Source organism: Rhinolophus sinicus, chromosome 4 (assembly GCF_057876585.1).
Source record: "Rhinolophus sinicus isolate RSI-liver-muscle chromosome 4, RSI-T2T, whole genome shotgun sequence".
NCBI lineage: Eukaryota > Metazoa > Chordata > Mammalia > Chiroptera > Rhinolophidae > Rhinolophus > Rhinolophus sinicus.
The window spans coordinates 59043613-59062130 of NC_142504.1; the positions used below are offsets into that span (position 1 = coordinate 59043613).

At 41.7% G+C, this 18518-nt stretch overlaps 1 protein-coding gene across 7 annotated transcripts in view; it reads left to right on the forward strand.

Annotated features, from left to right (window-relative positions):
* Window positions 1–15923, forward strand: part of HMCES (5-hydroxymethylcytosine binding, ES cell specific) — a 33778-nt gene extending 17855 nt beyond the window's left edge. For 4 of the 7 annotated variants that reach the window (XM_074340490.2, XM_074340489.2, XM_074340492.2 and 1 more), the window contains 4 exons: window positions 1076–1257; window positions 13484–13676; window positions 14102–14176; window positions 15140–15923. In XM_074340490.2, coding sequence (XP_074196591.2) covers window positions 1076–1257; window positions 13484–13676; window positions 14102–14176; window positions 15140–15376 — 687 coding nt within the window. In that variant the 3' untranslated portion in view covers window positions 15377–15923. The remainder of the gene's footprint in view (window positions 1–1075; window positions 1258–13483; window positions 13677–14101; window positions 14177–15139) is intronic. The other 3 variants (XM_019717199.3, XM_019717196.3, XM_019717201.3) reach the window with 1 other exon arrangement.
* Window positions 15924–18518: the final 2595 nt, after the last annotated feature.

The following is an 18518-nucleotide window of genomic DNA, read 5'->3' on the forward strand; positions in this document are numbered from 1 at the left end:
CCCAGGGCAATAGAGGGTTTTTTTTCTTTTACCCAGCCTCAGTGAGTCTTTACCTGTATCTTAGGGTTGATAGGGTTTATTACCCTTAAGGCTTTTATCCGCTGGCCCCTTAAGGCTTTTATTCCTTAGAGGAGAAGTGATCAGGTGAGGCTTCCTGCCTTTCCTGAAAAAGAAGAGCTCCGCTCCTCTAGGCATGCTCCCGCAAGGAAACCTTTCTCCACTGTTCTGCCCTGCTCCCAGTCTTTCGTGTGAGCGCCTAGGGAGCTCTGTGGAGAAGAGTCTGCAAGCTAATGCAAACACCGCTGATGTCTATAGGTCCCAGGGATTCTGTACTCTTAGGCTAGCCCACACTCTGCATTTAGCAATTTGGCAATAATTTTGTCTGAATTCTTATCTGCTGTTTGAAGGCCTTGCCTTCCTCCTGTTGCCACTGGTAAGCCAGTGCATGTGTCTCATCTCCCCTTGGAGGCCCCTGTCTTTCTATAAAGTCCAGGCTAATTCGTTGCCCTGTGACCTCAGTTCTCTAATATGTTTAAGAAAAGTTATGATTTTGTAGATTATCTAGCTTTTTCTCTTCTTGTTAAGGTGGAGGTGACACCTGTTTACTTTCTGTATTCTAGACCTTGAACTGAATCTTAAATGACAAGTAGGATTTGGCATGATAAGAAAGGGTGGGAAGAATGTTTTGGGCAGGGAAGGTTGCTTCAGCAAGACACAGTGGGAACAAAATTGCATGAGAGCTTCATTTAGAAACAGCTGGGTTTGGTTCAGATTAACACTGTAAGTGAAAGCTGGAATGATGGACCAGATCATAGAAGGCCTGAATGCCTAGTGAAGGTGTTAAATTGTATTCTGAAAGCATTTAAGAAGCCATATATCTATAGCTTTGGTGGGTACTTGCCATCAAGCCTCTTCCTTCGATGACAGTGGATCAACAGGAGTTAATAAGGCTTCAGCTACATTACCTTTGAAATGACTGCAGTGCTTGTAAGTCTGTAGTGATTGTTAAGATGCCCATCCTGCATGTAGAAGAAGGCTATTGAGTATCTAATCTGCCAATGTATTTTGCTTCCAGTCAGCCAGCATTGGTGCTGCCAGGAGTCCTGAGGACTGGGAGAAAATCTGGGACGACTGGAGGCTGCTAACAATGGCCGGGATCTTTGACTGCTGGGAGCCACCAGAGGGAGGAGACTGCCTGTATTCCTATACCATTATCACAGTGGATTCCTGCAAAGGCTTGAATGACATCCACCATAGGCAAGTCACACTTCTTATCCGTAGGTACAAAAGGATTCGGGGAAAGGTTTGTTCTCTCTGCTTGTAGATAGGTAGCTTTTGGAATTTAAAGTTTCTATATAGACACATCTAGAGAGTAGGGAACTAAGACAGTTGCTTTGCAAAATAGGGTTACAGCCAGTTTGACTGTAATATGACATGCATTCCTAAAAATCACCACATAATGCAAAATTGTACAATGAAAACCACAGAACTTATGGGAAAAGTGGGGTTAAGAGGGCAACACTTAAAAACTTTGTCAGAGACACATTAAAAAATAATAGGAATCTATTAAAAACTACCACTTTTATACATTAAGTGGTTAAGATATACATAGATACTATATATAATAAATATGGCACTTTACCTTAAAAAGACCCATTTGCTTGTGGAAGCGAGTGTCAAAAGAGTTGCAGCTTGTGGGTTATTGTGAAATGGTGGAAGGAAGATTATGCAAAGTTTATGATATTTTGTGGTCTTAAATCCTAGGCTTTTTTCCCTTTGGAATATAAAAACATGCATTTATAATATACATATTTAATCAAAATTAAAGATTTTGATCCAATGCATAGCCTTCTCCTTCAATTAACTTTTGTATCACTGCTGGAAGTTCTGTAGTAGCATTTTCATCTGTGCTCATGTTTTCTCCCAATTGCTGAAAGCTTTGGAAATTGCATCAGTGTTTGAAACCACCAAACCGGCCATTAGTAACACTAAAAGGAGCCACTTCTGTGGTTTTTGGGTCTTTATGTACAGATAGTGCTTTCTCCCTCATTTTTTTCTCCTTTCATTTTTTTCACTGTTTGGCATTCAATCCATATGTTAAAGAATCTTCCCATTGCTTCTATTCCTTTAGGCCTGATTGGTGTTGACTTCACAATACTTCTTAAAGTTGTCCCAGCTATGGACGTTCCTTTTGTTTTCACAACGTTGTCATTTATGTGGATTCCTTTATGTCTGTTGCTCAGGAGATAGCACATGTTCTCTTTTTACTTTCAAGATGCTTTGGTTATTTCAAGCTTCTCCTTAATACTTAAAAGTATCCATTACCATGCATTGCTTAGCATGCACTGAGCTAGGAAGCTTAGAGGTGTTTGAGATGTTAAATGAATAGTTTTTGTTTGTTTTTTCAGAGAGAGAGAGAAGTTCACAAATGCACAATAAAAGTAAACACGACTTTGGAGGATAGTATGTAGTGAACCAAGATAGCTGTCAATGTTTGAGATTTGTGGATGTGTGTATTTTGTGAATTCCTAGAAGGCTCATTTCAGCAGGGTGCAGTTTTCTGTGTTCACTTTGTCTTTCTCACAGACAAAACTGTGCATAAGCAAACACAAGTATGCATTTTGTTTAAATTGCTCTCTAATATACATACCAATCACATTGGAATAGATTCCCATTTTTAAAATGAGTACTAGCAGGACTGACTATACTGTGTAGCAGTTTCACAATTTTTGCCAGATATGAGTGCCCTCAGAAGTGATTTTGATGTTTTGCTGAAAAGAATGCAATGCTACACATACGAAGATTACCTATTTTATCTTGTCCTAAGTGTTCTTTGTGAAAGTAGGCTATCATGTGATAAAGTGGTTCTGTTTTTTGCTAATTCACCTTAAAATAAATTCCCATTTCATCTAAGACACCATCAATTTTGAAATGTACCATTATTTTTCATGCTGCTAAGAAATGTGAAGTGCTGAAAATTATTTCCTGCTGAATTATATTACAATGCAGAGATGCCATTCATCATAAAATGCATCTGGATTTCAGAGATTGTAAAATATTTTGGGGAGCATTGCGTCAACTTTATTGTTTTGGTATTTTTTTAATTTTTTTAATTTTTCAATTACAGTTGACATTGAATATATTAGTTTCAGGTGTATAGCATAGTGATTAGACATTTATATAACTTAAAAAGTGATCCCCTTGATAAGTCTAGTACCCACCTGGCACCATACATAGTTACTACAATATTATCAACTATATTAACTAAGCTGTACTTTATAACCCCGTAAATATTTTGTAACTGCCAATTTGTACTTCTTAATCCCTTCAACTTTTTCACCCAGTCCCTCAGCCCCCTCCCATCTGGCAACCATCAGTTTGTTCTCAGTATGTATGAGTTTGTTTCTGCCTTGCTTATTCGTTTTTTAGACTCTACATATAAGTGAAATCACATGGTATTTGTCATTCTCTGTCTGATTTATTTCACTTAACACAATACCCTCTAGGTCCATCCTTGTTGTCACAAATGGTAAGATTTCATTCTTTTTTATGGCTGAGTAACATCCATTGTATATATGTACTACTTCTTCTTTATCAGTTCGTCTTTTGGTTGGAGCATTTAATCCATTTACATTTAAAGAAATCATTGATCGGTATGTATTACAGTTATTGCCATTTTATAGTTTTCTGATTGTTTTTGTAGTTCTTCTCTGTTCCTTTCTTATTATTTCACTCTCTGTTGTATGTTGATGACTTTCTGTCACGGTGTGTTCAGATTCCATTCCCTTTTTTTCTTGTATATTTCTTGTAGATTTTTGCTTTGTGGTTACCATTTGCTTCATATTTATAAAGCTATGTTTACAGTAGTCTATTTTAAGCTGAATGTCACTTAAGTTTGAACACATTCTATAATCACTATTTTTATTCACCCCCTCCATATTTACATTTTTTTCATTGTTTTTTACTTCTTTTGTGTGCGTTTGTATGTGTGCCTTAATTTACTGTGGTAATTACACATGATCTTCTGGCTTTTTTTGCCTTTTTATCTTAGTACTAGTTTTAGTGTTGGTTGATATACTACTTTTTTTTTTTTTAATTTATTGGGGTGAAAATTGTTAGTAAAATTACATAGATTTCAGGTGTACAATTCTGTATTACATCCTCTATAAATCCCATTGTGTGTTCATCACCCAGAGTCAGTTCTCCTTGCATTACCATATATTCGATCCCCCTTACCCTCATCTCCCACCCCCCACCCCCCAACCCCCTTACCCTCTGGCAACCACTAAACTATTGTCTGTGTCTATGAGTTTCTGTTTCTCATTTGTTTGTCTTGTTCTTTTGTTGTTTTTGATTTATATACCACATATCAGTGAAATCACATGGTTCTCTGCTTTTTCTGTCTGACTTATTTCGCTCAGCATTACTCTCTCAAGATCCATCCATGTTGTCACAAATGTACCTATATCATCTTTTCTTACCACTGAATAGTATTCCATTGTGTATATATACCACAACTTCTTTATCCATTCATCTATCGAAGGACATTTTGGTTGTTTCCATGTCTTGGCCACCGTAAACAAAGCTGCAATGAACATTGGAGCACACGTGTCTTTATCTCTAAATGTTTTCAGATTTTTTGGGTAGATACCCAGGAGAGGGATTGCTGGGTCATATGGCAATTCTATTCGTAATTTTTTGAGGAACCTCCACACTGCCTTCCATAGCGGCTGCACCAGTCTGCATTCCCACCAACAGTGTATGAGGGTTCCTTTTCTCCACAGCCTCTCCAACACTTGTTACTATTTGTCTTGTTGATGATAGCCATTCTGAGTGGGGTGAGGTGATATCTCATTGTGGTTTTGATTTGCATTTCTTTGATGATTAGTGATGTTGAGCATTTTTTCATATGTCTATTTGCCATTTGTATGTCCTCTTTGGAGAAATGTCTCTTCAAGTCCTCTGCCCATTTTTCAATTGGGTTGTTTGTTTTTTTGTTGTTGAGTTGCATGAGTTCCTTGTATATTCTGGATATTAGGCCCTTATCGGAGGCACTGTTTGCAAAAATCTTCTCCCATTCAGTTGGTGGCCTCTTTATTTTGTCGATGGTTTCTTTTGCTGTGCAGAAGCTTTTAAGTTTCATATAGTCCCATTCGTTTCTTTTAGCTTTTACTTCCATTGCCTTTGGAGTCAAGTTCATAAAATGCTCTTTGAACCCAAGGTCCATAAGTTTAGTACCTATGTTTTCTTCTATGCAGTTTATTGTGTCAGGTCTTATGCTTAAGTCTTTGATCCATTTTGAATTAACTTTGGTACATGGTGACAAATAGCAGTCCAGTTTCATTCTTTTGCACGTGGCTATCCAATTCTCCCAGCACCATTTATTGAAGAGGCTGTCTTGCTCCATTGTATGTTTTTAGCTTCTTTGTCAAAAATTATCTGTCCATATTTATGTGGTTTGATTTCTGGGTTCTCAATTCTATTCCATTGGTCTATGTGTCTGTTTTTCTGCCAATACCATGCTGTTTTGATTATTGTAGCCCTGTAGTACAAGCCAAAGTCAGGAAGTGTGATACCTCCATTATAGTTCTTTTTTCTTAAGATTGCTTTGGCTATTCGGGGTCTTTTGTGGTTCCAAACAAATCTGATGATTTTTTGTTCTATTTCTTTAAAATATGCCATTGGGATTTTGATGGGGATTGCATTGAATCTGTATATTGCTTTGGGTAATATGGCCATTTTAACTATGTTGATTCTTCCAATCCATGAGCACAGAATGTCTTTCCATTTCTTTGTGTCTTCTTCAATTTCTTTCAAAAATGTCTTATAGTTTTCAGCATATAGGTCTTTCACATCCTTGGTTAAGTTTATTCCTAGGTATTTTATTCTTTTTGCTGCAATTGCAAAAGGAATTGTTTTTTGTATTTCTTTTTCTGAGATTCCATTGTTAGTATATAGGAAGGCAATGGACTTTTGTGCGTTGATTTTGTAGCCAGCAACTTTACTGTATTCGTTGATTGTTTCTAATAGCTTTTTGGTGGAGTCTTTAGGGTTTTCTATATCATCATGTCATCTGCAAAGAGTGATAATTTAACTTCTTCATTCCCAATTTGGACGCCTTTTATTTCTTTCTCTTGCCTGATTGTTCTGGCAAGGACTTCCAACACTATGTTGAAAAGCAGAGGTGATAGGGGACATCCCTGTTGTGTTCCTGAACGTAGAGCAAAGGGCTTCAGTTTTGCTCCATTAATTATGAGATTAGCAGAGGGCTTGTCATATATGGCCTGTATTATGTTAAGGTATTTTCCTTCTATACCCATTTTATTAAGTGTTTTAATCATAAATGGATGTTGCATCTTGTCAAATGCTTTTTCTGCATCAATTGTTATAATCATATGATTTTTGTCCTTTATTTTGTTTATGTGATGTATCACATTGATGGATTTGCGTATGTTGAACCATCCTTGTGCCCCAGGGATGAACCCCAGTTGGTCGTGATGAATAATCTTTTTAATGCATTGTTGTATTCGATTTGCTAGAATTTTATTTAGGATTTTTGCATCGGTATTCATCAGAGATATTGGTCTGTAGTTTTCTTTTTTTGTGCTGTCCTTACCAGGTTTTGGTATCAGGGTAATGTTGGTCTCATAAAATGAGTTAGGGAGTATTGTCTCTTCTTCAATTTTTTGGAAGAGTTTGTGCAGGATTGGTATTAGATCCTCTTTGAAGGTTTGGTAGAATTCACTAGTGAAGCCATCTGGTCCCGGACTTTTGCTTTTGGGAAGGTTTTGGATGACTGATTCAATTTCGTTACTGGTGATCGGTCTGTTTAGATTTTCCAGTTCTTCATGGTTCAGCCTTGGAAGGCTATATGTTTCTAAGAACTTGTCCATTTCTTCTAGGTTGTTGAATTTGGTGGCATATAGTCCTTCATGGTATTCTTGGATGATCCTTTGTATTTCTGTGGTGTCCGTGATAACTTCCCCTTTTACGTTTCTGATTTTGTTAATCAGTGTCTTCTCTCTTTTTATCTTAGTAAGTCTAGCCAAGGGTTTGTCAATTTTGTTAATCTTTTCAAAGAACCAGCTCTTTGTCACATTAATGTTTTCTATTGTCTTTTTGTTCTCTATTTCATTTAGTTCTGCTCTAATTTTTGTTATTTCCTTTCTTCTGCTGACCTTAGGTTTTACTTGTTCTTCTTTTTCTAGTTCTTTAAGGTGTAACGTGAGGTTATTTATTTGGGAGTTTTCTTGTTTCTTGAGATAGGCCTGTAATGAGATAAATTTCCCTCTTAAAACTGCTTTCGCTGCATCACAAAAATGTTGGTAGGATGTATTTTCATTGTCATTTGTTTCTATGTATCTTTTGATCTCTCCTCTAACTTCTTCTTTGACCCAGTCGTTCTTTAAAAGTATGTTGTTTAATCTCCATGTATTTGTGTTTTTTCCCGCTTTCTTTTTACAGTTGATATCCAATTTCAAAGCCTTGTGATCAGAGAATATGCATGGTATGATTTCAATCTTCTTAAATTTGCTCAGGCTGATTTTATGTCCCAATATATGGTCTATCCTTGAGAATGTTCTGTGTACACTAGAAAAGAATGTATAGTCTGATGTTTTAGGATGAAGTGCTCTATATATGTCAATTATGTCCATTTCATCTAATGTGTCATTTAGGGCTACTATTTCGTTATTTATTTTCTGTTTGGATGATCTATCCATAGCTGTCAATGACGTATTTAAGTCCCCTAGTATAATTGTGTTTTGGTCAATTTCTCCCTTTAGTTCTGTTAGTAGTTGCTTGGTGTATTTCGGTGCTCCCTGATTGGGGGCATAAATATTGATGTCTGTTATGTCTTCTTGTTGTACAGTCCCCTTCACCATTATGAAATGTCCATCTTTGTCTCTTGTTATCTTTTTCACCTTGAAGTCTGTTTCATCTGATATCATTATGGCTACACCTGATTTTCTCTGGGTACCATTTGCTTGTAGTGTCAATTTCCACCCTTTCACTTTGAGTCTATGCTTGTCCTTGTAGCTGAGATGTGTCTCTTGGAGACAGCATATGGTTGGATTGAGTTTTTGATCCAATCTGCTACTCTGTGCCTTTTTATTGGTGAGTTCAGTCCATTTACATTTAGGGTGATTATTGATATGTGAGGATTTCCTGTCATTCTATCTTTAGTTTTCTGGTAAGGCGGTGTCTCCATTGTTTCTTTGCCTTTTTGTTGTTGTCTGTTATTTCTGTGTGGTGGTATTCTATGATGTTTCCCTCTGTTTCTTCTTTTATTTCAGTATATATTTCAGTTCTGGGTTTATTTTGAGTGGTTACCCTTAAGTTTATGTAAAAGAAAGTTTGATATTTAGAGTATTCCATTTTCTTCAGCACGCTTACTTTCTCCATTCCCATATTCCGGTTCAGGCCTTTACTCTTCCCCTTTTTGAGTTTTGGTTGTCACAAATTGTCCCTGTTGATGGTGGTCGAATAGCCTCCTTTAGTATTTCTTGTAGTGCAGGTCGTGTATTAGAAAATTCCCTCAGCTTCTGTATGTCTGGAAAGGTCTTTATTCCTCCTTCATATCTAAAGGCTATCTTTGTTGGGTATATTATTCTTGGCTCATAATTTCTCTCTTTCAATAGTTTGAATATTTGGTTCCACTCCCTCCTGGCTTGTAGAGTTTCTGCTGAAAAATCTGATGATAATCTAATGGGCTTTCCTTTGTAGGTTACCGTGTTCTTTTCCCTGGCTGCCTTGAGGATTCTTTCTCTGTCGTTGATTTTAGACAGCTTCAATACAATGTGCCTTGGAGAAGGCCTGTTGCGATTGAGGTAACTAGGTGTTCTATTTGCGTCTTGGATTCGAGGGTCCAGTTCTGTCCACAAATTTGGGAAGTTCTCATCGACAATTTGTTTGAATATATTCTCTGTTCCCTTCTCTCTTTCTTCTCCTTCTGGTATGCCCATTATTCTTATATTGCTCCTTCTGATGGAGTCAGAAAGTTCTTGTAGAGTTCTTTCATTTCTTTTAAGTCTCAAGTCTCTTTCTTCTTCTATCTGTGTCATTTCCAGGTTTCTGTCTTCAATGTCACTGATTCTTTCCTCCATCTGGTCAACTCTACTACCTAAGCTGGTTATTTCATTCTTAATTTCTTCTATTGAGTTCTTAATCTCCAGAAATTCTATTTGGTTCTTTTTTAAAATTTCAATCTCTTACGTAAAATGCTCATGCTGTTCTTTGATTGAGTTTCTGAGTTCATTTAACTGCCTATCTGTGTTTTCTTGTATCTCGTTGAGTTTTTTCAGAACTGCAATCTTGAATTGTCTGTCATTTAAATCACTTATTTCTGTATCTTTAAGTGCCTTCTCTGGAGATTTTTCACTTTCTTTCTGAGCTATCTTGTTGCCTTGGTTATTCATGGCGATTACTGTTTTACTATTTCTCTTCCTAGACATCTACAGGAGTGACTTCTGCAACAGGTTGATAGGAAGAGGTCTTTCTTTTGTTTTCCAGTACTTGTTGGTAGAATGTTTTATTATTTCTCCAACTGCAACTTATTTTTCTTCTCCCACACGGTAGTGCTATGTTTTCTCTGCACTATTCCTGCTTCTCACATAATGGGGGGATTCCCTGGGAGACGGGCTTCTCCTCTGTTAATAGTTCGTCTAGGTCACAGGGCGCAGTGTCCCGGTGGGTATGCGGAGAGCTTTTGATGTTCCAAAGCTCTTCCAGCTCCTGATTCAGAGCCCGTATGTTTCAGCAGTTCTGTTTACTCCTGCAGGGATCCGCCCAGATAGGTGGGGCCAGGTGCGGGGTGAGCTGTCAGAGGTGGCCCAGAGCAATGGTGGCAACCACCACCACAGCCGGTCCTGCTTCCACAGCTCTCTCCCCTTTGCCAGAACTAGTTGGGCTGTGAATTTGTGTCTGTGGGCCACAGTTCTCAAAACAGCAAATTTTCTGTTGTTTTGATCTGACACTGCTACTGTTTCGCTTCTAGCACCGGGCAGGTGGGGGCCGGGCGAGCTCTGGGAGGGGAGGGAGGGGGCGGCTAGTCTCAGTGCCTAAGGTTCCGTTCTCTGCTCGGCAGTGAGGGCTTAAACCACCGTTTTCAGCCTTTTTCCCTCAGTCTTTTCTCTGAGGTCTCTGCCGTGATCGTTGGGTTCAGCCATGTTATATGCTGTCCCCTCAGCCCTGTGGAGCCCTGGAGGAGCCCTAGCAGTCCGATCTCCCGCAGCTGCAGTAGTTTCAGGAAGCAGCGAGCTTGGCACACTGAGCGAGGTCTGCGTCCTGCGCCCCGCACGCGCAGCTCCGTCTCCGCACACTTCTCCCTTTCCTCCTCCCCCCACTCGCACGAATCTCCCACCTGTAGGTGATTTCAGTCGGTAGTGGGCCTCTTCGTCTTGCCTGTCTGCTGTGCAGGGAGTCCTTTGTGGAGTTTTTGTTGTTCGATTCTTTGTAAATTCCAGGGGAGCTTTACAGAGGCTCACCTCACGCCGCCATTTTTCCGGAAGTCCTGATATACTACTTTTATTATGTATTTTCCTTTGTCAGTGAGATTTTTTTCTTCTTCATGATGTTTTCTTCTTCATATTTTTCTTCTCCTTCTTTTTACCGCCCCCCACCTCCCAACATTTCTTGTGATACTGGTTTGGTAGTGATGAACCCCTTCAGCGTTTTCTTGTCTGAGAAGCTCTTTATCCTTCAATTCTAAACGATAGCCTTGTTACATAGAGTGATCTTGGTTGTAGGTCCTTTATTTTCATCACTTTGAATATTTTGTACTGATCCCTTCTGGCCTGCAAAATTTCTGTTGAGAAATCAGCTGACAGTCTTATGGGCCCTCCCTACTATGTAACTAACTGATTTTTCTCTTGCTGCGTTTAAGATTTTTTCTTTGTCCTTAAACTTTGGTGTGTTAATTATGATGTTTCTTGGTGTGAGCCTCTTTGGGTTCATATGTTTGGGACTCTCTTCACTTATTGGACTTGTGTGTCTATTTTCTTTGCCAGGTTAGGGAAGTTTTCTGTCATTATTTCTTCAAATAGGTTTTCAATTTCTTGCTCTCTCTTTTCTCCTTCTGGTACCCCTATGACGCGAATGTTGTTACACTTGATGTTGTCCCAGAGGCGCCTTCAACCATCCTCACTTTTTTGGGTTCTTTTTTTCTTTTTCTTGTTCTGATTGGGTGTTTTCTACTTCCTTGTCTTCCAAATTTGTGATTTGATCCTCTGCTTCATCCAATCTACTGTTGATTCCATCTAATGTATTCTTCATTTCAATTATTGTACTCTTCATTTCTGACTGGTTCTTTTTTATGGTTTCTATGCCCTTTTTTATGCTTGCTATCTCTTTGTTGAAGTTCTCACTGAGTTCATCTACTCTTCCTCTGAGTCCATCAAGCATCCTTTTAGCCAGTGTTTTGAACTCTATATCTAGTAGATTACTTGCCTCCATTTGCTTTTGTTTTGTTTTTTTTGGGGGGGTTTTGTTTGTTTGTTTGTTTTTTAGTTTTGTCCTTTCATTTGGGGCATGTTTCTTTATGTCCTCATTTTGGGTGCATCCCTGTGTTTATTTCTGTGTACTAGGTAAAGATCAGCCCTGTCTTGGTAGAGTGGCGTTATGTAGTAGGTGTGCTGTGGGGCACAGTGGCCACCTGAGCTTGTGTAGGTTGTGTGTGCTCTCTTGTTGTAGTTCAGCCTTGACTGCTGTTGGCACATCAGTGGGTGGAATTGACCCTCCAACTGACCAGATGTGAGGATTGGCCATGACTACAGCAGAAGAGCTGTTATGTGGGATTCACTTTAGCAGGGCTCTGGTGCCTGCTGAGTCCACCCTTTGGGTGTGTCATTTATTATGTTAATTGGGTGGTGCTTTGGTGTGGTCAAAGCCAGCCACCAGGTGTGTTGGTTCTGGGGCCTTTTGGGAGGATCTTCAGTGCCGTCCAAGGTCAGCTGCTGCTTGTTTCTGGCCTAGAGCCACCTGGTAGGGGTGACAGGTGCCTGGAAGTGGTTATGCTATGAACCAAGGCCAGCAATCACTAGTGCCAGGCTTGGGGTCACTTAGCAAGAGGTACAGGGCATGCCGAGGCCAGCAGCTCCTCGTTTGGGGTTTGTGGACTTTTGAGAGGTTTAAGGAAAGTCTGCAGCAAAGGCCAAGACTGGCCAATTGTAAGAAACAGCCACTGAAAGAGGTTCGGGCCAGCCCATGAATTTGGGTGGAGTCTGAGCGAATCACCATGGAGGTATGAGAGCAGTGTTAGGTTAAAGGAGACTCAAATTTGGTGCCCGCCTGGGCCTGCCAGCAGGGTAGGGAAAAAGTTCAAACAAAGGAATAGTGGTTCCTGTGGGAGAAAGCTGCCCCTCTAGCCCTCACTCTGAAGCCAGACAATTCAGTTCCTCCCTGTAAATTCCTAGTACTTTGCAAGCTGCTGTCGCTTCGCTGGAGCTTAGGGCGAGTATTTGTGAATGAATGAGTCTGTGTTTGGGCCCTTTTAAAGGATGTCTGGGTCTACAGCAACCGTCCATCTCACCCGGACTGAGTCCCCACTGATTTTCACAGCCAAATGTTGTGGGGACTCCTCTTCCCGGCACTGTTGCTCCAGGCTGGGGAGCCTAGTGTGGGCTGAGATATCCCTCCCAATTCTTAACCATCACACATGGTTGTGGGGCCTGCCCATTCTTCATCTCCACCCCTCCTACCATTCTTGACGTGGCTTCTTTATATCCTTATAGGAGTTCTGTTCAGCTAGTCTTCAGGTGGTTCTCAAGGGTGGTTGTTTCATAGTTTAGTTGTAATTTTGATGTGGTCGTGGGAGGAGGCGAGCACAGTGTTTACCTACTCTCGGTAAAATATTTTTTTTTGAAGTATGTTTGATTTGTTGAAGCGACAGTAATGATTAAAATCAATGTTTATGCATTTATCTCCTAAAATCAGCTGTACCACCCCACCACTGAAGTGTGTACCATGCTTTGCATTGGCCTAGCACATAGAACTGGAAGCTAAACATAGGCTCTTTCCTAACGTCTTCCTGGGTATCAGGAGTCGTCTTAGACAGCCTCTTTGCTTTCTGAGGTATAGTTTCCTTTTGTTCACAATTATGTGACTCATTCTTTCTTACTGTAAATCTGTCATAGGTGGTAAGGCTGGAGATTATTTTTTATAGACAAGTTTTCCAGGACCTATTTTCCCTTTAATTCTAGGCTGGAGCATCATAGAAAGGTCACCAGTTTGCTAACGGGTACACTGGAGTGCACTAGATCCAGTCTAGCACTATTCACTGTCTTTGCCATACAACTTTATAAGCTGGCTCTCCTAGTGTTGAATATTGTTCCCTGTCAAGTTGATCAGGGAGTACATGGCAGCAGTCAGCATGTGAGGCACAGAGGGATGATGAGCTTCTCCTTGTGATGATTTGTGGTACCTGTCAACTAATTAAAGTGTCTCTGTCTTCTCTCCCTATCCTCAATGTCTTGACCTCACTGGCTAGGATGCCTGCCATATTAGATGGAGAGGAGGCAGTCTCTAAATGGCTTGACTTTGGCAAGGTCTCAACTCAGGATGCTCTGAAGTTAATCCACCCAACAGAGAACATCACCTTCCATCCAGTCTCTACCGTGGTGAACAACTCCCAAAACAACACTCCTGAGTGTCTGGTTCCTGTCAACTTATTGGTCAAAAAGGTAGGGGCCTGTGACTCTGCCAGTCCTTTTTGAGCTTTCTGTCTTCTGCCAGGATAGCATTTTCTTTTAGAACCAGAGCTTTACAATCAGAGCTTTAATTCATATACCTTATTCACAGCAAGGTCAAGCAGAACAGTGAATCAAAGCTGGCTATAACTTTGAGTACTTAGAGCGCTTTCAACATGTAAGTGCCAGACTCTATCTAGACCTTCTGAGTTAATCAATGTTCAGGACTGAGCTTGGCTCCTGTAGCATAAGAAGCTTTTTCGGTGAGTCTGGTAATAAGCCAAGTTTGAGGACCCCTAATCTAGAGGGCTATTGTGAGAAAGACAAAGGAGCCCTTGACCGTAACTGTATCTCTGTCTAACCAACTGGAATTTTTATTCTCTTCTCTGTTCCTCTGCTTTCCCAACTACACATTGGAGGAGTTTCGATCTTTGTTCTCTCCTTCAACACAATTTGAGAACATTCCTGCCATAAACTTTAATTTCTTAGAATTGGTAAGCATCCAGAAGATATATTCTGAAGCGAAGGTGAACAAGCAAAAGGCCTGCAATGGGGGAGGGGGAGCTCCAGAGCAAAAAGCTGCCCCTGCTGACATTTGGGAATAAAGGTTTAGGAGTAGCAACTGTTTTTAAGTGGCATAGAGGGACATGAAGTAGGACATGGCTCTGAGTGTTCCTAGAACAGGCATCTTAGAATGCCCAATAAGTGGTAAGGATGATGATTGCAAGAAAAGCTACCCTCCATTTTGCTTTAAGTTTTTAAAGTTTTCCACACCTACAGTCAATGTTATCTTTTTTCTTTTGTTTCAGTTCTCTGTAAACTCCTACAACCCTGACTTTTTTATTAGATGTCGCTAAAAATGATTCATTTTGCACTAGACACTTTCCCATTTACACCATGGTCTTAACTCCAGAAAAATCCACATTCTGGAGAAGTGGCATAATTCGAATTCAGAACCGTCAGTTCAGGAATAGGGTGTAGGTAAGGAAATCAGAAGAGCAGTGCCAGGCAAGGAGAGGCTGTGCTGTGGGGCTGCACGGTAGGGAAACAGCCTGTTCAGCCCTAGGCTGAATCCCCTCATCATGGGGTCTGTTTGAAGCCACATCTCCCCAGCTTCATTTCTCAATACTCTGCCTGGTCACAATGAATTGCACTCTTTTCCCTGAGAATGCCTCATTCTCTGCATGTTTGAATGCCTGCCAGTTCTCTTCTCTGACTGGCTCCACACACCTCCTCTGTAAAGCCTTCTCTAAGAGCTACTCCCTACCCCCTTGCATCCCTTGGAACACACTCAGTTGTTCTTCTCTTCCCACTCCTGACTAGTGGGGCCTATCTGGCTCTTAGTAACATTTTCGAAATCTGTTAGTACCTAATGCCTCTTCCCGTTTCTTCCTTGGAGTTGGCCTTTTCCCAAGAGCTTGAGCTGGGTAGTTTGAGCTTATTTGTCTTTTTCCTAGGATCTCAAGGCAAGTGGCAGCAGCCAGAAGATGTTGCAGTGGCTGGCCACAAAATCACCCAAAAAGGAATGCCCCAAAATACCCCAAAAGGCAGAGTTAGATGTGCCCCAGTGGTCCATCCAGTCCCTGCAGAAGAGGCCATTCCCCACCAAGAGAGGTGGCACTGGACTCCTGGAGCGATGGCTGAAGCAAGAGAAGGAGGAGGAACCAGTGGCCAAACGACCTCACAGCCAGTAATGCAGGACTTTCAGAGACCAAGGTCATGGTTTCCTGTACTAAATACTGCTCTTGGTAACAGATGCTTGCATTGTGTGCTTATGGATTGCTTTGGGAAAGGGTAACACAATGTTAGTTGACAGTTGTGAGTTCATGGGGGAATGGCTATCCTGGCTATGACCAGTAACAGTGGGGCTGTGAGCAGCCTAGGAAGAAGAGGGGCCACCTCCATCAACTCATAGGGGTACATTATGTCTGTAGCCCTTTCCTGGTAGGACTAGTAGAACCTTCCCTCAAAGCCTGACCCTACTGGCAGTTCTCAGCCCCAACCTGACCTGATACTGCTAGCAAAGGTTATTTTCTGCTCAGCCTTTAGGCTCTTTCACTCTTTTACAGCTAAGTTCTTAAAACATTGTCTTTGGGTTTTTTTCTGAATAAATTGTATTTGATAAACTGTCTACATTTCAGAAAATGCTGCTACAGGTAGGGAGAGTTCTGGATCTTGCTGTTTTGGGCTTTCTGTGGACAAAACTGCTTTTTTGGAAATAATAAAAAGACTTAGTGGGGGGTTCTTTGTTGAGTCTCTTTTCTCTCAATCTTGGAAGTTGTCTGAATCCTTTAGCTTAAAATCAACCTGACTGAGTGTTTGCCAAATACAAGTGGCTGGGGGAAGAACAGGGTACAGAGGCCAAGACCCTGTCCTTACACAGGGAGCACAGGGTCTGGGTGAGGAGAAGTTCCAGTCACAGCCCTCCAGCCCTATCCAGAGCCGCAGAATCTGGGTAGAACAGGACACACAGGATGACTTGGGCTTGTCGGAGGGTGGGAGTTTACCATCTGTCTGCCCCAGCACGGTCAGAACACCTGTGATTTGCTCTGTAGGCCCCTCCTTGGCATTGAATTACTTAATAATTAGATATTTATTGGGGGTGGTTATCTCTTGTCCCTCTCCCCACCCAGATCATTAGTTTCATGAAAGCAGGGACAGCTTTTTCACCATTTTTTTCTCCCAATGTTAATAGTAGGTGTGCAAATATTTGTTAGATGAATGTGAACACTTACTGTATGCCCTGCCCTGTGCTAGACAAGGAGTCACAGGCATTAACCAGGTGCCACACCTGGCAATTAAGCAGTTATATGCACAAACAGGGCACTGATTTGACAGGAGGGGGCCTTCCCAGGGATCCTGGAGGAAGGAGTAGATGAATCTCCAGAAGCACCAGGGCTGGTCTGCTTTTGCCTCTTTGGGGCATCTGGGAGACAAGGCCCTGTAAAATGTTAGGTGGCTGGACAGAAGCAGGTGCTGAGATGACCACAGGATAGGGCTGTGCCAGCCCCAGCTTCCACAGAACCTACCACTGGTGGGACACTTGTCCAGGACCTATGCAAATTAGGGGTCAGAATTTCCACCAATCAGAGGGCAGCTCTGGCACCTCACAGCAGGTCCTGGGTGGGGCATGATCTCTGGCACTGATTCCTGCGGTGACCGGACCAGCCTTCCTTGTCTCTAAATTCCTCATGCGTTCACCCTTCCAGCTGAGGAGGCAAGGTTGGCTGGTGGTGGTGGTGGTTAGTATTCAGGCACTGTGCACTGAGGGCCAGGGGCACTTTTACCATCACTTCCAGTTTTGTTTTGGGCTGATTTGCATGGGGTGTTGGTTATTTTACAAGAGATTTTAAAAATACATGTAACTTGCCAGAAGGTTGACTGTTAGGACTTTTATCATATTTACTTCAGGCTTAATAGCGACAAAAATGAAATACCCTTTATTTTTCATTACTATTTCCCCATTGTCCGGGTTGTAAATCAGTTTGGTAGGATCTTTTCATTTTAATGTGAAAGAATAGAATGTCTTCAGGAATGTGTCGTTTTCATTTAGGTTTTTATACTTTCACCTAAGTGTCGTGTTAAAAGCACGTTGTTATATCTGAGAACATATCTTGTGATTTCAGGTTTACATAAATGATGTTATCTTGGGTATTTCATTCTGCATTTTTTTTCTATGTGGATCATGAGCTTTACTTGGTATTGCCAAATTGTTCTCCAAATTTTCACCTATTTCTTAAGCATATGAATCCCCTTTTTACCACCTTTTGCTGATACTCAATCTTGCTTACTAGAGCAATGGAGCATCAGTCCTATCCTTTAACAAATCTCAGGGACATAAAGGGTAGCCTTCTCCGCCTGTCTGGGTGTAGCCAAGTCAGGCCAGGACCCCAGCTTTCCTCTGGGGCAGGTGGGACAGCCCTGGGATATGGCTGTCTGGTCTCTGGGCTGGGTTCCCAGATGGCAGCTGTTCCCAACTCCCCAGCCAGCTTAGTGACCAAGCTTGATTCCAGGCCTAATTTAGGGGATTGTTTCCTGCTCTGTTGCCTTAGAGGAGGCAGAAGGTCTCCAGCACTCCAGGTCCTAATAGGCAGGTGTCCACCCTCCACACCTTTCTGCAGTCCATCTAGATCCATCTCCAGGTGCTAAGCTCATGTGCCTAAAGCCCGAACCTGCTTTGTACAGAGGCTGAACAGACCCAGGCAAGGGAGGGGCTTGGCCAAGGGTATACAGTTTGGCATAGGTAAGTTGAGGACAAATCCAAGAGGCTCCTGGTTTGGGAGGGGTATCTAAGCTTGGAGTTTGCACAAGATCCTGCTTGCTGCCTGGAAAGCTCACAGGGCAGGTTGGTGGTGGGAACCACAGAGAGTAATGGGTGGCTTCAGACTCCTAGATCCCCACCTGGGCCTGTACACCCTTCCCCTTAACCAGAGCAAGGAGCAAGTGATTGAAAGGGTGAAACCTCATTCCTTGGGGAAAGGAACTTTGGCTTAGGTTGTATGGGAGGGTTCCCAGTACATGAAAAACTGACCAAGTCCTTTGTTCTGAGACTTCGTTTGCCCATCTTTGAATCATGAGAGTGGGTGCTCACAATCGAACTCCCAATGGAAGACCCAGAGCAACAGATGCTGGTTGATGGAGACTCGGAACCTGCATTTGGGCTGGTGTCCCTCATGTGGAGATAGATGAGGACCCCCTACCCCCCAACGTTGCATCCCAGGTCTTCAGGGAGGGGAGGCATGCTGCAGGCTCTGCAGGCAAAACTCCCAGTGGGCAGTAGAAGTTAGAGGATTAGTTGGAAAAACTGGAAGCATCAGTGAAAGGGGTTGGACCATC